The sequence below is a fragment of the Nerophis ophidion genome, linkage group LG18 (genome assembly GCF_033978795.1).
Source record: "Nerophis ophidion isolate RoL-2023_Sa linkage group LG18, RoL_Noph_v1.0, whole genome shotgun sequence".
In the NCBI taxonomy this organism is placed as follows: Eukaryota; Metazoa; Chordata; class Actinopteri; order Syngnathiformes; family Syngnathidae; genus Nerophis; species Nerophis ophidion.
Window position 1 is genome coordinate 2,275,604 of NC_084628.1, and position 24,500 is coordinate 2,300,103.

Sequence of the window (24,500 nt, forward strand, 5' to 3'; positions counted from 1 at the left end):
GTGTAATTGTATTATCTACTTACCATTTTCGCTGCAAATGACTCTCCATGCTTTAACGACAGACACACACAAGTCCTGGCTGCTCGGGTCATTTGTTTCCTGCAACAGGCAACTGTGGATGAAAAAAAAATATGTATTGTTTTCTTCCAACTGATTAGGTATGACACAAATCAGTGACTAAATGATTCTGGAGGGATCCAATACAAAACTCTCTTAAAATGTCTTCATTTAAAGCAGGGGTGTCCAAACTTTTGCCACTGAGGGCCGCACAGGGAAAAATTAAAGCATGACGGGGCCATTTTGATATTATTTATTTTCAAACCATAACAAAATATATGTATTTTCACCTTCAGGGGTCCCGGGGACCATAAAGGGTCTCAGGTAATAAAATGTTAAAAATAAGTCAAATTTGTATTATTATTTTTTATTTAACGCTAATAGTAATCTCTATATTTAAAAAAAAAAAAAAAAAGTTTTATGGCATTTCTGTCAAAAACATCTATGTTTTACATAGTAAAACTGAAATATGCAGTATTTAGTAATTAGAGCCCTTAAAGATCAATAATGCAGGACACCATTAATTGTAATTATTTTATATTTTTGAGTAATCACAGTGAAAAGTTAAATAAAATACACTAAAAATATTTGGAATACAAACGGTCAGAAAGTGATACATTTTTATTAAGGTTTTTTTTTTAAACTTTCAACACTTAAGTTACGAGATCAACTTCAGATATATCTGTCGATTTTACGTTTCAACTATTTTTTTGTTTGTTTTATGCTCTTTTGTCAAAGAAAACTTAGTTTTTTATATGGCAAGTGCACAATATGTGCAATATTTACCACATAAAACATTTTAAAATGAAACTAATTGGAGCTTTGAAAATAATTCATTATAACATGGATTTTTTTGTCATTATTTTTTGAGCAATGGCAAAAAAATAATTGATTGATTGAAACTTGTAAATAGTAGATTACACAGTTCAGTACATATTCCGTACAATTGACCACTAAATGGTAACACCCCAATAAGTTTTTCAACTTGTTTAAGTCGGGGTCCACGTTAATCAATTCATGGTAAAGATGGTTTTTACATGGTCAAATAAAGACAAAAGAAACAAAAAAACGCCTGCATTCAGCTTTGTGTCAACATTGCAACTTTTTTCGATAGATTTCACCTCATAATGTTCTTTTTTATTTTTGCAATAGCATTTCCAGAATGTGTGTGGGGCCGGTAAACAATTAGCTGCGGGCCGCAAATGGCCCCCGGGCCGCACTTTGGACACCCCTGATTTAAAGAGACAATACAGCAAAGTTCATGATAGGTAGACACCATCTGGAAACGGTTTGGTTTATTATTATGCTAATCATTTCCTCGCATTTTGGGATCCCCAATAGCTACTGTGTTGAACAGTTTCCCTTGTGGATCATTAAAGTTAGTCTAAGTCTAAGTCTAAGTCTAAGACCTAAAACTGTTTTTTTCTTTGAATAATCACACTTGAGTTATGAGTAAATTGCTTGCTTAATTTAAATCAACTTGGGAAAAAAAAACATTTGGACGCGAATGCATTTTTATTGTCAGAATGTCATACAAGACCTGTCTTTAAAATGATTTACTTTAACACACATCATTCAAAGCAGGGGTGTCCAAAGTGCGGCCCGCAGGTCATTTTTTTAACGCCCCCAGAGCACATTTTAAAAATATTATGGAAAAAAATGAACAACATAAAAAGTGGTATAAAAGAGCAAACAGGTGAAATGTAACAGGAACATGTTGCAATGTTTACTCTAATAACACAAAGCTGCCATGCAGGCTATTTCTTTCTTTAAAAAAAAAACAAATAGTGAATCAAATTCAATTATGGATTATTAACCAATTAAAGGCTTCAATTATGTCATATTAAATATTCCACTTTGAGATATTTTTTGGGGCATCCATCCATCCATCTTCTTCTGCTTATCCGAGGTCGGGTCACGGGGGCAGCAGCCTAAGCAGGGAAACCCAGACTTCCCTCTCCCCAGCCACTTCGTCTAGCTCTTCCCGGGGGATCCCGAGGCGTTCCCAGGCCAGCCGGGAGACATAGTCTTCCCAACGTGTCCTGGGTCTTCCCCGTGGCCTCCTACCGGTTGGACGTGCCCTAAACACCTCCCTAGGGAGGCAGTCGGGTGGCATCCCTTTTTGGGGGCAAATATTGGATATTTTGTGTTTGCCATGTAAAAAAACTCAGCTGTTTTGTTTTTTGTTTTTTCAAAAAAGGGCCTAAAACAAACAAACAAAAAACATAAACAACAAAAAAAAACGTATAATTGATGGATAGATCTGAAGTTGATCTCGAGACCATTGTGTTAAAAGTAAACAGTAAAAAAAAAAAAAATCATACTTTATTTTATAACACTTTAATGAGTAAAACCTCTTTGGATCAGTGTTTTGTTTTTAAGTGTCATTGCACAAAAAATAATAGTGAATTAAAATCAATGGTGTTATGAGTTGTTGACCTTTTTACGGCTCCAATAATTATATAATCTCAAACTTTCTACTTGAAAATTTTATTGGGTGAAAATATTCCATATTTTGTGTTTTTTTCCATAAAAAAAACACGGTCTTCTTTGACAAAAAGAGCATAAATCTTTAAAAACATTATATTGACAGATAGACTTAATGTTGATCTAGAGATTCAAAACTTCCATCCACCCATCCATTTTCCACCGCTTATTCCCGTTGGGATCGCGGTGGTGCTGGTGCCTATCAGCTACTATCGGGCTGAAGGCGGGGTACACCCTGAACAATTCCCACCTCATCGCAGGGCCGATTTAGGGTGGTATGGCTCGGTTGGTAGAGCGGCCGTGCCAGCAACCTGAGGGTTGTCGGTTCGATCACCGCTTCCGCCATCCGAGTCACTGCCGTTGTGTCCTTGGGCAAGACACTTTACCCACCTGCTCCCAGTGCCACCCACACTGCTTTAAATGTAACTTAGATATTGGGTTTCACTATGTAAAGCGCTTTGAGTCACTTGAGGAAAAAGCGCTATATAAATATAATTCACTTCACTTAAAACTTGAATAATAATAAAAATACTGAATAATTACACGTTTTTAACATTTTATTTTTACCAAAACCCTTAGGGGTCCCCAGGATCAAGCCTGAGTGGAGGCCTAAATGTATATTTTTTGTTCATATATTGGATTGTTTTTTAAATAAATGGCCCCCGCTTGCTTTGATTTTTCAGTGTGCGGCCCTCAGTGGAAAAAGTTTGGACACCCCCTAATTTAAAGTTAAAGTAGCAATGATAGTCACACACACACTAGGTGTGGTGAAATATGTCCTCTGCATTTGAGCCATTCCCTTGTTCACCCCCTGGGAGGTGAGGGGAGCAGTGAGCAGCATTTTGGTGATTTAACCCCCAATTCCAACCCTTGATGCTGAGTGCCAAGCCGGGAGGTAATGGCTCCCGTTTTTATAGTCTTTGGTATGACTCGGCCGGGTTTGAACTCACAAGGGTGGACACTCTAAAGCAGGGGTGCCCATTACGTCGATCGCGAGCTACCAGTCGACCGCGGGGGGTGTGTCAGTCGATCTCCAGCCAGGCTTTTTAAAAAAAATAGACCTAAAAATGAGTGATCATCAATCTTCACCAAGACGTCACTTAAATGACATTCACGGTACCGGAGGGTCTTGTGAGATGACGCTGGCTGCTGTATGACGTCACAGGGAAATGGCCAGTGTCTTCGCAGAGAACCGAAAATAAGGCACTTTAAAGCTTTATTTAGGGATATTCCGAGACCGGTAAAATTTTGAAAAAAACTTCAAAAAATACAACAAGCCACTGGGAACTGATTTTTATTGTTTTTAACCCTTTTGAAATTGTGATAATGTTCCCCTTTAAAACAGATGACAGCCAAATGGACTTTGCAGTTTTATTTTCAATGAAAGTATAGAAAATACGTACTCATATAGTAGTACAGTTATTTGTCAAAACGGGGGCTATGGTGTGGTTTGTTTTCCCGGAATGCAAAGGAAGGTGACAGGACATGGCGTGAAGGGAAAGAAATATTTGAATGTATCTATTAAAAAAAAGTGCAAATTAAAGGCGGGGAACAAACTTGGCTAAAAAACAAAAACTGTTGCAATCCGCTGCATGGATCGTTTGTCGTTTAGATTTTTGAGTTTGTTTGTGCACTTCCTGTTTTGTTTCAATCACCATGGCGACTTCATTTGCTCCACCTGCACTGCCTTTCTGTCGCACACCTGTTTTTGATTATTGTTTCTGTATTTAAACCTGCCTCCGCCCTTTGTTCGGTCTGGGTTCGTCACTTGCTTTATGCAACACGCACGTTTTGATTATCTAGTCCTTTTTTGGCTTGCTAAGTCCCGTCTTAGCTTTCGGGCCCTCGACACGCGCCTTTTGGACTTTGACTCAGTGCTAAGTGTTAGCCTAGCTCCCCGTGCGTTCGGCACGCTTTTCGTTTGTCCTTTTTCTACCAGTGTTTTTTGATTTTTGTATTAAATCCAGCTCCTACCTGCAATTCCAGCTTGTCCTTGGTCCTTGTGCATCCGGGGGTGACACAACGCGCATCATTATGCGTTCCAAACGTGACCAAAAACTACCACAAAGGCAAAACTATGGATATGAAACAAAATACTCGCTAAACTTACTTGGAAGGAAATGAACAGAGCGATACATAACCAGAGTAAACAGAGCATGGAGCAACAACAATGACACCAGCCCGACTGCCTGGCAACTACAAGCTTAAATAATAGTGACATGATTAACACAGGTGCGTTAGTCCTAAAAAAATCAGGTGTGTGAGTCCAAATGAGTACAGGTGAACTGTACTGACAAAACAATGGAGCGTAAACAAGAACTAGAAAGAGTCTTAAACCAACAGGACATAACGAAACAAAATGTGACCACAGAACATGACATTATTAGTGAGAATGTACTTATTTTAAGGTATTTTGGGGTTCTTTGAGGTTAGCTAATTTTACTTGTTTTGGAAATTCTTGACCAGCCAAATTTTCTTGTTCTATTGGCAGATAATTTTGCTTAGTTCCACTAAAATACCCCTCATTTTTGTATTTTTTATTCTTGTTTTTGAACACTGACTTTTTGCAGTGTACTGAACATGTGTGTCTATCTGTCTGTCAAAAAGCTCCGCTGAGAGCCGACAACCCTGCTGTCCCGGCGGTCTTCTTACCTGCGCACAGCGTCATTGCCGTCAATGATGCTGAAACCATCGTGCAGCCTGAAAAGTGTCTGGCCAGTGCCTGTTAGGGCGAGACAACAGAGAGGGGTATTTCATTAAATGCATTCTTGTTTTGAGAGACTTTTAAAGGCCTACTGAAATGAGATGTTCTTATTTAAACGGGGATAGCAGGTCCATTCTATGTGTCATACTTGATCATTTCGCCATATTACCATAGTTTTGCTGAAAGGATTTAGTAGAGAACATCGACGATAAAGTTCGCAACTTTTGGTCGCTAATAAAAAAGCCTTGCCTGTACCGGAAGTAGCAGACGATGTGCGCGTGATGTCACGGGTTGTGGAGCTCCTCACATCTGAACATTGTTTACAATCATAGCCTGCAGCAGCAAGAACTATTCAGACCGAGCAAAGATGAAAGATTCATGGATGAGGAAAGTTAGAGTGAGGTACTAAAAAAAAAAAGCTATGGCTCCAGGTGGCGGCAGTGGTAGCGTTTCAGATGTAATTACACACATTTACTAGGATAATTCTGGAAAAATCCATTTTCTGCTTATTGTTTTAATAGTGTTTTAGTGAGATTATAAAGTCAAACCTAAAAGTCGGATGGCTGCGGTGATCGCCAGTGTCTCAGAGAGAAACCAATGGAGGAGCCAAGATCACAGATGCCTTTTTGACAGCTGCTGCAGGAGGTTCCATAATCCACTGAAGTCTCCGGTAAGAGCTGACTGAATATCAAAACTTTCCCATCCAAAAACTTGCTGGTTGACGTGGGAAACATGTTTGCTTGACCGCTCTGTGTTAAAGCTTCACAACAAAGAAACACCGGCTGTGTCTCGGTGCTAAAGGCAGCTGCAATACACCGCTTTCCAGCAAAAGCATTCTTATTTATAGTCTCCATTATTAATTGAACAAATTGCAAAAGATTCAGCAACACAGATGTCCAAATTACTGTGTAATTGCGCGATGAAAAGAGACGACTTTTAGCCGTGTGTGGTGCTGGGCCAATATGTCCGCTACAACCCGAGACGTCACAAACACGCGTCATCATTCCGCGACGTTTTCAACAAGAAACTCTGGGGGAAATTTAAAATTGCAATTTAGTAAACTAAAGCGGCCGTCCTGGGTATGACGTTAAACTACATCCAGGCATGAGATGAGAGGTTGTGTGTGGTGTTAGTGAGTCCCAACTAAGGTCTATAAAATGCACACAAAGAACCGTTTGCACCTTCTCTTGTGACTGGCGGGCGGTTATTTTGCTTAGTTCAAATAAAAAAAAACTCTTTTTTTGTATTTTTGTTTCTTGTTTTTGAACATGGGCTTCACGGTGGAAGAGGGGTTAGTGCGTCTGCCTCACAATACAAAGGTCCTGCAGTCCTGGGTTCAAATCCAGGCTCGGGATCTTTCTGTGTGGAGTTTGCATGTTCTCCCCGTGAATTCGTGGGTTCCCTCCGGGTACTCCGGCTTCCTCCCACTTCCAAAGACATGCACCTGGAGATAGGTTGATTGGCAACACTAAATGGTCCCTAGTGTGTGAATGTTGTCTGTCTATCTGTGTTGGCCCTGTGATGAGGTGGCGACTTGTCCAGGGTGTACCCCGCCTTCCGCCCGATTGTAGCTGAGATAGGCGCCAGCGCCCCCCGCGACCCCGAAAGGGAATAAGCGGTAGAAAATGGATGGATGGATGGATGGATGTTTTTGAACATTGACTTTTTGCAGTGTGCCTTTTAAAAATAAAAACAAACTTTTTGATAAGTACTATTGTCAAAAAAAACAATACAATAGAATCTACTATTAACAATTATAGTAGTTTTATGAAGTAATCATCCATCCCTTTTCTACCGCTTTTCTTTTAAGGGGTAGGAAGGCGGTGTACACCCCGGACAAGTCGCCAGCTCATCGCAGGCCCAACACAGATAGACAGACAACATTCACACCCATCCATCAATCCATTTTCTACCGTTTATTCCCTTTTGGGTCACGGGGGGCACTGGTCCCTATCTCAGCTACAATCCGGCGGAAGGCGGTGTACACCCTGGACAAGTCGCCACCTCATCGCAGGGCCAACACAGATAAACAGACAACATTCACACACTAGGGACCATTTAGTGTTGCCAATCAACCTATCCCCAGGTGCATGTCTTTGGAGTTTTATGAAGTAATGTAATGATAATGTACAGCATTATCAATAGAAGCAGCGAGGTAATAGATTTCCATTTTTATAGTCTTTGGTATGATTGGCCAGGTTTGAACTGACGACCTACCGATCTCAGAGCGGACACTCGGAGCAGGTATAGCTTGCAACTACTCCCTGGAGATTGCTTCTCCCATAGTTTAGCTATATTTATTTTGGAGTAACTACAAACACTGTTTCCATATGAGTTGAGAAATTGTGTTAGATGTAAATATAAACAGAATACAATGATTTGCAAATCCTTTTCAAGCCATATTCAGTTGAATATGCTACAAAGACAACATATTTGATGTTAAAACTGATAAACATTTTTTTTTCTTGCAAATAATCATTAACTTTAGAATTGGATGCCAGCAACACGTGACAAAGAAGTTGGGAAAAGTGGCAATAAATACTGATAAAGTTGAGAAATGCTCACCAAACACTTATTTGGAACATCCCACAGGTGTGCAGGCTAATTGGGAACAGGTGGGTGCCATGATTGGCTATAAAAGCAGCTTCCATGAAATGCTAAGTAATTCACAAACAAGGATGGGGTGAAGGTCACCACTTTGTAAGCAAATTGTCGAACAGTTTTAGAACAACATTTCTCAACGAGCTATTGCAAGGAATTTAGGGATTTCAACATCTACAATCCGTAAAATCATCAAAAGGTTCAGAGAATCTGGAGAAATCACTGCACGTAAGCGATGATATTAGGGACGGTACTGCATCAAAAACTTGACATCAGTGTGTAAAGGATATCACCACATGGGCTCAGGAACACTTCAGAAAACCACTGTCAGTAACTACAGTCTGTCGCTACATCTGTAAGTGCAAGTTAAAACTCTATTATGCAAAGCAAAACCCATTTATCAACAACACCCTGAAACGCCGCCGGCTTGGCTGGGCCCGAGCTCACCTAAGATGGACTGATGCAAAGCTAAAAGGTGTTCTGTGGTCTGACAAATCCACATTTCAAATTATATTTGGAAACTGTGGACGTGGTGTCCTCCAGAAGAAAGAGGAAAATAACCATCGGGATTGTTGTAGGCGCAAAGTTGAAAAGCCAGCATGTGTGATGGTATGGGGGTGCATTAGTGCCGGAGGCATGGGTAACTTACACATCCGTGAAGGCACCATTAATGCTGAATGGTCCATACAGGTTTTGGAGCAACATATGTTGTCATCCAAGCAATGTTATCATGGACGCCCCTGCTTATTTCAGCAAGACAATGCCAAGCCACGTGTTAAGAGTGCGGGTACTTTCCTGGCCCGCCTGCAGTCCAAACCAGTCTCCCATCGAAAATGTGTAGGTCAGTAAAATACGACAGCAGAGACCCCGGACTGTTGAAGGACTGAAGCTCTACATAAAACAAGAATGGGAAATAATTCCACTTTCAAAACTTCAACAATTAGTTTCCTCAGTTCCCAAACGTTTATTGAGTGTTGTTAAAAGAAAAGGTGATGTAACACAGTGGTGAACATGCCCTTTCCCAACTACTTTGGCACGTGTTGCAGCCATGAAATTCTAAGGTGATTATTATTTGCAAAAAAAATAAAATGTAAGAGTTTGAACATCAAATATGTTGTCCTTGTAGAATATTCAACTGAATATGGTTTGAATAGTATTTGCAAATCATTGTATTCCGTTTATATTTACGTCTAACACAATTTCGCAACTCATATGGAAACGGGGTTTGCAGAATCTTATTTTACTCGATTTTCTCGGTAGCTCGCCCATCACTGTCATAAATCAGTGCATACGCTGGCCCAACGACTGACCTAAATTATTATAATATACATTCATATATACAGCATCCACCTTTAATATGCATCTTATTTTACCACAGTTCGATTCCCCCATCCACTTCTAACCAATAAACAAAACCAATAATACCAATACTCCCCATTGCCAATTGAGGAAATTAAATGAAGTTAAAAGTCCATCCTTACAGTAGTAATGTGTCCATTTAACCACACTATACATGTCTTCCACATGTCTTGTGTTGCATTGAAGAGCTTCTCCAGTATGGAAAACCTTCTGTTGTTGCCCTGAATCACATATGAGCAGCAATAATGGTCGCCATGCTCCGAGGACTCCGGTCTATCTCCAGGACCTGGATCTAGGTTGTCATAAATTTACAGAGTCGACGAGCAGGTATTACCATTCATTGCTCCCTCTCGCCCACTCGGGGAGCGACAGGGGTGGCATGCAGGGATGTCAATCAGGTGATGGCATTGACACCTGCTATCACAGATGTTTCATTAAATTGCTACTTGGATGGCTTAAGGAAAGCATAATTTTGTCACGTCTCGTCACACAATGCCAGCCCTCTCTGCCTTCTCGCTAAAAGCAGCAGATGTTGCCTCCTCTGCCCTTGTATGTTATTTCTTGCTTTGAGTTTGGGATTGATTGATTGAAACTTTTATTAGTAGATTGCACAGTACAGTACAAACCCCGTTTCCATATGAGTAGGAAAATTGTGTTAGGTGTAAAAATAAACGGAATACAATGATTTGCAAATTCTTTTCAAGCCATATTCAGTTGAATGCACAACAAAGACAACATATTTAATGTTCAAACTTTTTTTTTTTTGCAAATAATAATTAACTTAGAATTTCATGGCTCTAACACGTGCCAAAGTAGTTGGGAAAGGGCATGTTCACCACTGTGTTACATCACCTTTTCTTTTAACAACACTCAATAAACGTTTGGGAACTGAGGAAACTAATTGTTGAAGCTTTGAAAGTAGAATTATTTCCCATTCTTGTTTTATGTAGAGCTTCAGTCGTTCCACAGTCCGGGGTCTCTGCTGTCCTATTTTACGCTTCACAATGCGCCACACATTTTGATGGGAGACAGGTCTGGACTGCAGGCGGGCCAGGAAAGTACCCGCACTCTTTTTTTACGAAGCCACGCTGTTGTAACACGTGCTGAATGTGGCTTGGCATTGTCTTACTGAAATAAGCAGGGGCGTCCATGAAAAAGACAGCGCTGAGATGGCAGCATATGTTGTTCCAAAACCTGTATGTACCTTTCAGCATTAATGCTACCTTCACAGATGTGTAAGTTACCCATGCCTTGGGCACTAATGCACCCCCATACCATCACAGATGCTGGCTTTTCAACTTTGCGTCGATAACAGTCTGGATGGTTCGCTTCCCCTGTGGTCCGGATGACACAATGTCGAATATTTCCAAAAACAATTTGAAATGCGGACTCGTCAGACCACAGAACACTTTTCGACTTTGCATCAGTCCATCTTAGATGATCTCGGGCCCAGAGAAGCCGGCGGCATTTCTGGATGTTGTTGATGAATGGCTTTCGCTTTGTATAGTAGAGCTTCAACTTGCACTTACAGATGTAGCGACCAACTGTATTTAGTGACAGTGGTTTTCTGAAGTGTTCCTGAGCCCATGTGGTGATATCCTTTAGAGATGGATGTCGGTTTTTGATATAGCGCCGTCTGAGGGATCGAAGGTCACGGTCATTCAATGTTGGTTACCGGCCATGCCGCTTACGTGGAGTGATTTCTCCAGATTCTCTGAACCTTTTGATGATATTATGGGCCGTAGATGTTGAAATCCCTAAATTTCTTGCAATTGCACTTTGAGAAATGTTGTTCTTAAACTGTTTGACTATTTGCTCACGCAGTTGTGGACAAAGGGGTGTACCTCGCCCCATCCTTTCTTGTGAAAGACTGAGCATTTTTTGGGAAGCTGCTTTTATAGCCAATCATGGCACCCACCTGTTCCCAATTAGCCTGCACACCTGTGGGATGTTCCAAATAAGTGTTTGATGAGCATTCCTCAACTTTATCAGTATTTATTGCCACCTTTCCCAACTTCTTTGTCACGTGTTGCTGGCATCAAATTCTAAAATTAATGATTATTTGCAAAAAAAAAATGTTTTTCAGTTTGAACATGAAATATGTTGTCTTTGTAGCATATTCAACTGAATATGGCTTGAAAAGGATTTGCATATCATTGTATTCTGTTTATATTTACATCTAACACAATTTCCCAACTCAGATGGAAACGGGGTTTGTAATAGTACAGTTGTTATTAGTGAGAATATACTTATTTTAAGGTATTTTGGGGTTCATTGAGGTTAGGTAATTTTACTTGTTTTGGAAAGTCTTGACAAGCCAAATGTTCTTGTTCTATTGGCTGATAATTTTGCTTAATTTAAAAAAAATACCCTAAATTTTTTGTAAATTTTTTTTCTTGTGTGTGGACACTGACTTTTTGCAGTGTGTGTGTAGCATTACAGTGGTCAAAAATAGAAAATCCATCCATTTCATACCGCTTGTCCCTTTTTGTGGGTCGCAGGGGGTGCTGGAGTCTATCTCAGCTGCATTATATTATTGTTCAAAATAAAAACTTCTGCCTTGTTTTTAATAAATACTTAGGTCTACTGCGCTACTGTATTTTATTTTTGGTCATTGTAAAATCTAACATCTTTATATATATCACCATTTTCGACCGCTTACTCCATTTCGGGGTCGCGGGGGGCGCTGGCGCCTATCTCAGCTACAATCGGGCAGAAGGCAGGGTACACCCTGGACAAGTCGCCACCTCATCACAGGGCCAACACAGATAGACAGACAACATTCACACACTAGGGACCATTTAGTGTTGCCAATCAACCTATCCCCAGGTGCATGTCTTTGGAGGTGGGAGGAAGCCGGCGTACCCGGAGGTTTATATTTTTTATATAATCATTATATAGGTATTGGGAACTGTAATCATGCTAAGAGAGTAGCTGGAAATGAGCTTCCCCTCCTTGAAAGACCAGCTGACGCCACTGCTTTAAATAGAACACTCACAGTCATTCGCAGCTTGGCACAGAATCTCCAGTACTCCGCAGTAGTAGAGCAGCATCTGCCCAGGTGTCCACAGCTTCTCCAGAAGTTGAGGGATCAGCTTGGCCTTCTCCACTCCGTTGTCAAAGTCTTGTCTCGCGTTCATTTCTTGATTCTCCTTTCTCTCATCCAGCTCCACCTTGGCGAGATACTCTGTATTTGGAACAGAACCATATTGTCCTGAAACGCTGCATCCTTATGCAGAAAGATTGCATTTGGTTCTAACTCGGAATCAAAATAATGTACAAACCCTGTTTCCATATGAGTTGGGAAATTGTGTTAGATGTAAAATCCTTTTCAACCCATATTCAGCTGAATGCACTACAAAGACAAGATATTTGATGTTCAAACTCATAAACTTAATTCTTTTTTCAAATAATAATTAACTTAGAATTTCATGGCTGCAACACGTGCCAAAGTAGTTGGGAAAGGGCATGTTCACCACTGTGTTACATCACCTTTTCTTTTAACAACACTCAATAAACGTTTGGGAACTGAGGAAACTAATTGTTGAAGCTTTGAAAGTAGAATTATTTCCCATTCTTGTTTTATGTAGAGCTTCAGTCGTTCAACAGTCCGAAGTCTCCGCTGTCGTATTTTACACTTCACAATGCGCCACACATTTTCGATGGGAGACATGTCTGGACTGCAGGCGGGCCAGGAAAGTACCCGCACTCTTTTTTTTACCAAGCCACGCTGTTGTAACACGTGCTGAATGTGGCTTGGCATTGTCTTGCTGAAATAAGCAGGGGCGCCCATGAAAAAGACGGCGCTTAGATGGCAGCATATGTTGTTCCAAAACCTGTATGTACCTTTCAGCATTACTGGTGCCTTCACAGATGTGTAAGTTACCCATGCCTTGGGCACTAATGCACCCCCATACCATCACACATGCTGGCTTTTCAACTTTGCGTTGATAACAGTCTGGATGGTTCGCTTTCTTTTTGGTCCGGATGACACAATGTCGAATATTTCCAAAAGCAATTTGAAATGTGGACTCGTCAGACCACAGAACACTTTTCCACTTTGCATCAGTCCATCTTAGATGATCTCGGGCCCAGAGAAGCCGGCGGCGTTTCTGGATGTTGTTGATAAATGGCTTTTGCTTTGCATAGTAGAGCTTTAACTTGCACTTACAGATGTAGCGACCAACTGTATTTAGTGACAGTGTTTTGTTTTTTTAATGTTCCTGAGACCATGTGGTGATATCCTTTAGAGATTGATGTCAGCTTTTGATACAGTGCCATCTGAGGGATCGAAGGTCACGGTCATTCAATGTTGGTTTCCGGCCATGCCGCTTACGTGGAGTGATTTCTCCAGATTCTCTGAACCTTTTGATGATATTATGGAGCGTAGATGTTGAAATCCCTAAATTTCTTGCAATGTCACTTTGAGAAGTGTTGTTCTTAAACTGTTTGACTATTTGCTCACACAGTTGTGGACAAAGGGGTGTACCTCGCCCCATCCTTTCTTGTGAAAGACTGAGCATTTTTTGGGAAGCTGTTTTTATAGCCAATCATGGCACCCACCTGTTCCCAATTAGCCTGCACACCTGTGAGATCTTCCAAATAAGTGTTTGATGAGCATTCCTCAACTTTATCAGTATTTATTGCCACCTTTCCCAACTTCTTTGTCACGTGTTGCTGGCATCAAATTCTAAAGTTAATGATTATTTTCAACAACAAAAAAATCTTTATGAGTTTGAACATGAAATATGTTGTCTTTGTAGCATATTCAACTGAATATGGCTTGAAAAGGATTTGCATATCATTGTATTCTGTTTATATTTACATCTAACACAGTTTCCCAACTCAGATGGAAACGGGGTTTGTACATCGCTATATTTAGTCTATTTATACCTGCATTGTCCTTACACTTTCCATCATTATAACTGAGCTACTGTATGGAACAATTCCCTTGTGGATCATTAAAGTTTGTCTAAGTCTATTTAGTACTCGCTTCCTAATGCACTTTACCAACTCCTGCAGAACTGGATTGGAATACTTCATTCTAGGAACTTTGCCATACCAGCACATGAGACTCATGAGGTGGCACTGAATTTAATACCTGAGATCCCAGGGTTTTTAATCACAAAGCCATAAAGCTTTATAAAATCTGCTAAGGTACCTTATGAATTGAGTGAATTTATTGATGTGTTTGGTACCTTTCGCCAGCTTCTCCATCCGTGGTTCAAGTAGGGACATCTTTTCAAAGCATGTTCTGCTCTGAGGTAAAAAATTAAAAAAATTAAAGGTTCGTACTTAGTTAATAAGTCATTTCACACATTTCCTCTAATGCTCCCATGGAAATGAAAAGATTACAGTTGGTACAAAATGCGGCTGCTAGACTTTTGACAAGAACAAGAAAGTTTGATCACATTACGCCTGTACTGTATATACCTTTATATACATATATACATACATATATACTGTATATACCTTTATATACATATATACATACATATATACCTGTACTGTATATACCTTTATATACATATATACATACATATATACCTGTACTGGCTCACCTGCACTGGCTTCCTGTGCACTTAAGATGTGACTTTAAGGTTTTACTACTTACGTATAAAATACTACACGGTCTAGCTCCATCCTATCTTGCCGATTGTATTGTACCATATGTCCCGGCAAGAAATCTGCCTTCAAAGGACTCCGGCTTATTAGTGATTCCCAAAGCCCAAAAAAAGTCTGCGGGCTATAGAGCGTTTTCATTTCGGGCTCCAGTACTCTGGAATGCCCTCCCGGTAACAGTTCGAGATGCCACCTCAGTAGAAGCATTTAAGTCTCACCTTAAAACTCATTTGTATACTCTAGCCTTTAAATAGACTCCTTTTTTAGACCAGTTGATCTGCCGTTTCTTTTCTATTTCTCCTATGTCCCACTCTCCCTTGTGGAGGGGGTCCGGTCCGATCCGGCGGCCATGTACTGCTCGCCTGTGTATCGGCTGGGGACATCTCTGCGCTGCTGATCCGCCTCCGCTTGGGATGGTTTCCTGCTGGCTCCGCTGTGAACGGGACTCTCGCTGCTGTGTTGGATCCGCTTTGGACTAGACTCTTGCGACTGTGTTGGATCCATTATGGATTGAACTTTCACAGTATCATGTTTGACCCGCTCGACATCCATTGCTTTCCTCCTCTCCAAGGTTCTCATAGTCATCATTGTCACCGACGTCCCACTGGGTGTGAGTTTTCCTTGCCCTTATGTGGGCCTACCGAGGATGTCGTAGTGGTTTGAGCAGCCCTTTGAGACATTAGTGATTTAGGGCTATGTAAGTAAACATTGATTGATTGAAATCAATATGATTTTTCATTGTACAGCCACACTCACTGAATTGTTATCGCACGGTGTACCGCCGTATCAAATCTTGTCATATTGCACACATGCACAGTGCAGAAAAATGTAGCAGTTATGGAAAAAAAACAATGTTTTCCTGTAAGACTCATTCTTCACCTCTCACTTTCCCTGCATAATATGAATTCAAGCAACCTCTTCGTTTGAAGAACATGCTGCTCCAGTTACTAGAGTCCCTTCATAAATATGTTACAGAAATATGGATCAACGCAATAAGCGGGAGCCGCCCACCCCCGTCTTTTACGGATGACAGAAAAGATCCAAGGAATATTCACATGGAGGGGGGGAAAAAAAAGTACTTTCATGTGGATGCAGCTTACTGGTAACCATGCATAGATTTTAAAATCGTATTAAGTCGTTTCTGTACCACAGACATGGAAATATCACGAAAGTAGGTGTTAATTAGATGAGATGCCGATGGTGCTGTACCTGAATTAAAATATAATGAGCGGTAATCATACTTACGTCGTTATATTTCTTCAGTGCCAGATATGCTTTTCCCATGTGGAGGTAGGATTTTGTGCATTTATCATTACACTGAGAAAGAAAAAAGGAAAATAACCATGCTAGCAAGGGCACACATACTTTGCAAAATACAATGGCAAATATTAGAAATATCCTTTTAGTGCATGACATTGGCCAAAATGACACAACCTTTGAGAAATAGGAAATTGTGTGTATGTAGGGAGGAACTGAGATTAAAAATATCTCAAATAAGGGTGATATTTGCTTATTTTCAGTCTGATAAGATGATTCTTCTGACTACGCAGATTTTATGTTAAGAGTGTTTTACTTGTTTTAAGGGTTTTGGTCCTAAGTGATCTCAGTAAGATATTACAGCTTCTAGCTGAGATGTTATGACCTATATTGAGTAAAACATGCTTGAAACAATTTTTGTCCAGATGTCCAAAACACACCCAGCAATGGTGCACAGGAAGGCGGGGAAGAAGAAGGGAAAAGGCATCCAAAATGGTCAAAAATCGCAATTGTGTGACGCTTGGCTGGCATCGTGGTGCGGGTGGCGCTCTTTCAGGGTGCTGATCGGGCACGGACACAGCGTAAAGGTAAGAAATATCGGTTTATTAAAACTAAAAACAGACTAAGAAGAGAAACAACTTGCACTTGGCACAAAAGACAAAACAAAGCGCTAGCATGGGAGCAAGGAAACACAAACGGCTAAGTAGAGAAGCTAGCGAGTCCAGAAATAGAAAGCCGAGTCGTCACTTGTGAAACACAAACTGTATGTAAACAAAACTACGAGGAGAGGACGAGTGAACGGAAAAGGCAGGCTTAAATACAGAACGAAATTACCAACAGGTGCGCGTCAGGAAACAAGTAGAAGGTGGAACTAATATGAAACCATGGAGAAATAAACCAGGAAATGCACAAACAAACTCAAAATCCCCAAAAAGCTATGATCCAGGTAGCGGATCCTAACAAATTGTGTCCAAAATACCTCCCCGGTTGCTGGCTGCAAAAGTCCCGCGATACAAAAAATGTCCAAAACACACCCAGCAAAGTCCCAAGCGAAGTGGGGGAGAAAAGTAAGAAAGTCAGCAAAAGTCCCCAAAAATGTTCAAAATACCTACCCAGGTTCGAGTCCCACAAGTCCCGGGATGCCCAAAATGTCCATAAAACACCCAGCCGAGTCCCACGGGGAGGGGGGATAAAAGTTGGACTAGTCAGCAAAAGTCCCAAAATTGTTCAAAATACCTACCCAGGTTCGAGTCCCACAAGGGGTTCGAGTTTGAGTTCCATTTCCACAAGTCTTAAGAACTGGAACCCAGGTGGGATTTTTGAAAATTTTACAGACTTTTCTCACTTTTCTCCCAGCTTTCCTGTGGAACTTTGCTGGGTAGCGTTTTGGACATTCTGGGCATCCCGGCCAGCGGCGGCACTTGTGGGACTCGAACATGGGTAGGTATTTTGAACATTTTTGGGACTTTTTCTGACTTTTCGAACTTTTATCCCCCTTCCCCGTGGAACTCGGCTGGGTGTGTTATAGACATTTTGGGCATCCTGGGACTTGCGCGGCCATACATAAGATTTTATGTTTGAGTGTTTTACTTGTTTTAAGTGTTTTGGTCCTAAATGATCTCAGTAAGATATTACAGTTTTTTGCTGAGATTTGATGACCTATATTGAGTAAAACATGCTTGAAACTAGAATATCAACTGTTGCAAAGCTGTGTCGTCAACACTCACAAGTATAAAACTACTTTTTTAAAGTAATAATTTCTTATTTCAAGCATGGAAAAAAAAAATCATGACTTTGACACAATTGTGTCTCATATTAAAAGAGATGACAGCCAAATGGACTTTGCTGTTTTATTTTCAATGAAACAATAGAAAATGCGTACTCTTATAGTAGTACAGTTGTTATTAGTGAGAATATACTTATTTTAAGGTGTTTTTGGGTTCAAAGAGGTTAGCTTATTTTACTTGTTTTGGAAAGTCTTGACAAGCCAAATGTTCTTGTTCTATTGGCAGAAAATGTTGCTTAGTTCAAATAAAATACCCCTAATTTTTGTATTATTTTATGTTGTTTTTGAACACAGACTTTTTGCAGTGCAATGCATTCCTTGCACCCTTTTTGCAGGGTATAACAAGGAAGCATAAAACTGCTTTTTTAAAGTAATAATTTCTTCAAGCATGAAAAAAAAAAAATCATGATGCCAAGCGCATATCATTATGTCAAGATAATGAAACTAGCATTTACTTATTTAAGATGATTTTTGAGCAAAACGCTCTATTTTGTGCACTTGTTATTAATGAAAATATACTTATTTTAACTTTCCTCTCGTGTTACATTTCTGTTGCCATCTCTTATGTTAACGGGTCGGTTTTGACCCATGTCTTAAATCAGCTGTAAAATACACTAAAAACGATTATCTATCATCCAATGTGTTTCTCATCTCTAGGTTACCTTTCCTTATCCATGAAAATATTGGTTTTAATATTTTTGGTGTGGGCCATTGGGCCTTTTTTTTTGCCAGTATACCCCTCGATTTCAATTTAACAAATGGTAAAATTAACTTTAAAAGAATCGTATAAATAAATAAAAGGTTGCTGTGTTACCTGACTATTACTGAGGGGTATTAGAACATATACTGTATCTTATTTTATCTCTTACTTGTTTTATTTTTTTTTTCATTTGAATAATTTTGAGACTGAATCAACCTCACATGTCTGGACATGCCCGTCTTTGTTTGTTGTTGTACTGGATAACAAGGTAAAATGAGGATCTCCTAAAGCTCACGATTGGGAGAGAAGCTGGCTGTCAGTGTGTTCAGTTTTGGCTCTACTTATTGCTTTATAGTCTTATTTTTATAACTGGGTCGAAACCGACCCCAACAACACCAAGGTAATAATTTCATCCAGAACATTTTATAATTTAGTGAAAAACCCCCAAAAATGTTTTGTTTTGTTGAAATAGAGGTTCCTGACAAAGTCAAAAACCCTTGATGCAAAAAAAATTAATGTATGTGGTTATTTTATGCATTTAAAAACTGTTTAATTGTGCGATGAAAAGAGACGACTTTTAGCCGCAAATAGTGCTGCGCTAATATTTCTTCTACAGTCCGTGACGTCACGCACACGCGTCATCATTCCGCGACGTTTTCAACAAGAAACTCCGCGGGAAATTTAAAATTGCAATTTAGTAAACTTGTGTTGCAATGTCAATATTTCATCATTGATATATAAACTATCAGACTGCGCGGTCGCTAGTAGTGGCTTTCAGTAGGCCTTTAAACTACAAAAGAAAATACAGCTTTACCACTTTGGTCATAATTTTTGCGCATAAGGAAGACTGAAGAATCTTCTCTAGGACTTCAGCTTCTGTTTGTTCGAGATTGCCATTGCTGCTTTGTGGGCGGTCTTATTTACGTGACTCCACTTACACTGAATCGTCTTCCTGTCTTTCATGGTGTAGTGTTTAGCGCTTTAATATCAAGTTTACTGACAGATATAAGTTCGAACTATACCTGTACACTACTTTGTACTAGAAATGGCAACAGCAAAGGATGCATGTGCATGTATGAGCCAGTCTGCCCCACAAAAAGAGGATACAGAAAAATAAGGAGCTTTTTGACTATGTCGGACTACAACGGCACACTCGCGTAAAGCTATTTGCGTACAACTTCACCACATATGGAGATATCCACTGACGTCACCAATTGGAAAGACGTCACAAGTCGGGCAAATTCCAAACGGCTTGTTTGAAAGAAATGAAACAGAACAGAAATATAAACTCAACACTAACGGGTCAAAACATAAGACGAAGGTTAAGGTATTTTTGGGTTCATTGAGGTTAGCTAATTCCACTTGTTTTGGAAAGTCTTGACAAGCCAAATGTTCTTGTTCTATTGGCAGAAAATGTTGCTTATTCAAGTAAAATAGCCCTAATTTCTGCATATTTGTCTTGTTTTTACACACTGACTTTTTGCAGTGTATAAAAGACAGTTGATATTTTGAGCCCTCTCTCAGGTGTAACATGAGTGACCGCTAACCTCACCAAAGTCCTTCTGGGTGAATTGACTTCATTTGTTGTGTCCCTCTACGTATTCCAAAGCCAGCATTTAGGCTGGTGTGAGAGAGCATGAGTTGGTGCTATAGTGTGTCTCCTAAGTGTTTTCTGTATGAGTGCTTTGCTGCACAAACCCATCCCCCGCCAGTCCTCCTACCTATTTCCTCAAAAGCTTAGGGGATAACAAAAAAAAAGGCGCCTTGGATGGTGTTATGACAAATGACCCTGCAAATGGCAGAACATAACATCCAGCTGAACCTTACCTTCAGGGCCCATTCACAATCACTGATGGCCTCCTGGTATTTTTCCAGCTTGATGTACGCCTATGGACAGTTGAAGATGACATCATTCACATTCCCATATAATTAAACAACATGTTTTAGAAAGGTTAGGACATCATGTAGCATTTCTTCTAGTGTAATTTACTTAAAGGCTTACTGAAATGAGATATTCTTATTTAAACGGGGATAGCAGGTCCATTCTATGTGTCATACTTGATCATTTCGAGATATTGCCATATTTTTGCTGAAAGGATTTAGTAGAGAACATCCACGATAAAGTTTGCAACTTTTGGTGCTGATAAAAAGGCCTTGCCTGTACCGGAAGTAGCAGACGATGACGTCACAAGGGTGAGGGCTCCTCACGTCCTCACATTGTGAATTATGTGAATTATATTTTATATAGCGCTTTTCTCTAGTGACTCAAAGCGCTTTACATAGTGAAACCCAATATCTAAGTTACATTTAAAGAAGTGTGGGTGGCACTGGGAGCAGGTGGGTAAAGTGTCTTGCCCGAGGACACAACGGCAGTGACTAGGATGGCGGAAGCGGGAATTGAACCTGCAACCCTCAAGTTGCTGGCACGGCCACTCTACCAACCGAGCTATACCGCCCCATTGTTTATAATGGGAGCCTCCAACAAAAAAGTGCTATTCGGACCGAGAAAACGACAATTTTCCCATTAATTTGAGCGAGGATGAAAGATTTGTGGATGATGATATTGATAGCGAAGGACTAGAAAAAAAAAAAAAAAAAAAAAAAGTTTAAAAAAAAAAAAGGCGATTGCATTGGGACGGATTCAGATGTTTTTAGACACATTTACTAGGATAATTCTGGGAAATCTCTTCTCTTTCTATTGTGTTGCTATTGTTTTAGTGAGATTAAATAGTACCTGATAGTCGGAGGCGTGTGTCCACGGGTGTCTTGACGCCAGTCTCTGAGGGAAGTCACGGCAGATACAAGGAAAACACAAACTCCCCAGATCTCCGGTAAGAGGCGACTTTTTACCACAATTTTCTCACCGAAACCTGCCGGGTAACATGTGGTCGGGATCCATGTTCGCTTGACCGCTCTGATCCATAGTAAAGCTTCACCTCCGGGAATTTTAAACAAGGAAACACCGACTGTGTTTGTGTGGCTAAAGGCTAAAAGCTTCCCACCATCTTTCTACTTTGACTTCTCCATTATTAATTGAACAAATTGCAAAAGATTCAGTAACACAGATGTCTAGAATACTGTTTAATTGCGTGATGAAAAGAGACGACTTTTAGCCGCAAATGGTGCTGCGCTAATATGTCCCCTCCAACCCGGGACGTCACGCGCACGCGTCATCATTCCGCGCGAAATTTAAAATTGTAATTTAGTAAACTAAACCGGCCGTATTGGCATGTGTTGCGATGTTAATATTTCATCATTGATATATAAACTGGTCGCTAGTAGTGGCTTTCAGTAGGTCTTTAATTTAAGAATATTTTTCAACATATTGAGCAAAAAGGTCTCTCTTTTTTCCTACAAAGAAAAGTGCACTTGTTATTAGTGAGAATATACGTATTTTAAGGGATTTTTGAGTTCATTGAGGTTAGCTGATTTTACTTGTTTTGGAAAGTCTTGACAAGCCGTTGTGACGTTTGCTGGGCAGAGTGATGCCGGATTCGTTCCTTCGTGGATGCGTTCGGGCAAGAACACAGCGTATGGTAAGAAATAAAGATGTATTTAAATAATAAAAGGCTAAGAACAAAAACACTGGTGCTAGGCAGAAAAGGCAAACAAAATGCGCTAGCATGGGAGCTAGGGAAACAAACAGAAACAATTACACTTGGCATAAAGGCACAAAAAGGGAAAACAAAAACAACTAGTATGAGAGCTAGGGATAAATAAGGCATAGCGCGAAAGCTAGCGAGTATAAACATAGGTCATTAGTGGTCATGTGTTGCATGAAAGCAAATTAGGATCCGGGGAAGAATGAACAAAAAGGGTTGGCTTAAATAAGGACAGGGATTAACAAAAACAGGTGTTCGTCAACAGCGGGTAGCAGGTGGAAACAATAAGAAACCATGGTGACAAAGCAAAACAGGAAATAAGGAAGTCAAACAACAGAATGTGATACAAAAAGGCACAAAGCTACAACATGGTATGATCCGGGCATTGGATCATAACAGCCGTATTTTCTTGTTCTATTGGCAGATAATTTTGCTTAGTTCAAATAAAATACACCTTATTTTTATTTATTTTTTGTTGTTTTCGAACACTGACTTTTTGCAGTGTATGGGATCTGCATAAGTCCTGTCATTTTGAAAGCAAATCACTGAGGAATGGCGTAAATATTTATAAAACAATCTTGCTTTCTTTCATATACTGAGCAAAAACATCAATGTAACACTTTTGTTTTTGCTCCCGTTTTTCATGAGTAGAACTCAAATATCTAAAAATTTTACTATCTACACAAAATACCTATTTCTCTCCAATATGGTTCACAAATCTATCTAAATCTGTGTTAGTGAACACTTCTTCTTTGCCAAGATAATCCATCCCACCTCACAGGTGTGGCATTCCATGATGTGAAGTGAATTATATTTATATAGCGCTTTTCTCTAGTGACTCAAAGCGCTTTACATAGTGAAACCCAATATCTAAGTTACATTCTTAAACAGTGTGGGTGGCACTGGGAGCAGGTGGGTAAAGTGTCTTGACCAAGGACACAACGACAGTTACTAGGATGGCAGAAGCGGGAATCGAACCTGGAACCCCCAGTGTTGATTAAACAGCATGATTATTGCATAGGTGTGCCGAAGGCTGCCCACAATAAAAGGCCATTCGGAAATGCTAATGTCGGGTGAGTATGCTGGCCATGCAAGAACTGGGATGTTTTCAGCTTCCGGGAATTGTGTACAGATCCTTGCAACATTGGGCTGTGCGTTGTCATGCTGCATCAACAAGAGGTGATGATCCCGGGTGATTACCACAACAACGGGCCTCAGGATTTTATCACGGTATCTCTATCATCCAGACCCACACCTCCCGCCCCCTGAACAGTTTTTTTCCCCTTGGGCCATCAGGCACATGAACAATAACAAGATCTGATAGCTCAGTTACAGCTCATTTAATTACCTATTCTGTGTTATATGTGTTTTATGTTGCACACTGACATCAGCAAACCTCTCTCCCACACAATGCCACACAAGCTGTTTGCCATCTGCCCTGAACAGAGAAAACCGGTATTCACCCGTGAAGAGAAGGCCTCTCCAACTGCAGTTAAGTGAGACAGTTTTGTCAGAGTTTGAGCAAAAATTCTTTGGTTATGCAAACCAAATGTTGCAGCAACTATCCAGGTGGCTGGTCTCAGACAATCGTAGAGGTGCCCCTGCTGGATGTGGAGGTTTTGGGCTGGTGTGGCTATGCGTGATCTGCAGTTGTGAGGCTGGTTGGATGTACTGCCAAATTCTCGGAAACCCTTTAGAGACATCTTATGGTAGAGAAATGAATGTTCAATTTACGGGCCACAGCTCCGGTGGACATTCCATTCCCGCAGTCAGCATGCCAACTGCATGCTCTCTCAAAACTTGCAACATCTGTGGCATTGTGTTGTGTGATAAAACTGCACATTTGAGCGTGGCCTTTTATTGTGGGCAGCCTAAGGCACATCTGTGCAATAATCATGCTGTTTAATCAGCATCTTGATATGCCACACCTGTGAGATGGGATGGATTATCTTGGTAAAGAAGAAATGCTCACTAAGAAAGATTTAGAGAGATTTGTGAACAATATTTGAGAGGAATAGGTATTTTTGTGTAGATAGTATAAGTTTTAGATCTTTGAGTTCAAATCATGAAAAATGGGAGCAAAAACAAAAGTGTTGCGTTCATATTTATGTTCTGTTTCATTTCTTTCAAACAAGCCGTTTGGAATTTGCCCGACTTGTGACGTCTTTCCAATTGGTGACGTCAGTGGATATCTCCATATGTGGTGACGTTGTACCCAAATAGCTTTACGCGAGTCCACCGTTGTAGTCCGACTTGGTCAATAAGCTCCTTATTTTTCTGTATCCTCTTTTTGTGGGGCAGACTGGCTCATACATGCACATGCAT

At 40.3% G+C, this 24,500-nt stretch overlaps 1 protein-coding gene across 2 annotated transcripts in view; it reads right to left on the bottom strand.

Moving 5' to 3' along the window:
• Positions 1-24,500, bottom strand: part of LOC133537486 (tetratricopeptide repeat protein 12-like) — a 69,460-nt gene that overhangs the window by 37,594 nt on the left and 7,366 nt on the right. For both annotated transcript variants that reach the window (XM_061878538.1, XM_061878537.1), the window contains exons 6-11: positions 20,401-20,460; positions 16,076-16,147; positions 14,407-14,467; positions 12,207-12,395; positions 5,197-5,266; positions 24-112 (exon numbers count right to left, since the gene is read on the bottom strand). In XM_061878538.1, coding sequence (XP_061734522.1) covers positions 24-112; positions 5,197-5,266; positions 12,207-12,395; positions 14,407-14,467; positions 16,076-16,147; positions 20,401-20,460 — 541 coding nt within the window. The remainder of the gene's footprint in view (positions 1-23; positions 113-5,196; positions 5,267-12,206; positions 12,396-14,406; positions 14,468-16,075; positions 16,148-20,400; positions 20,461-24,500) is intronic.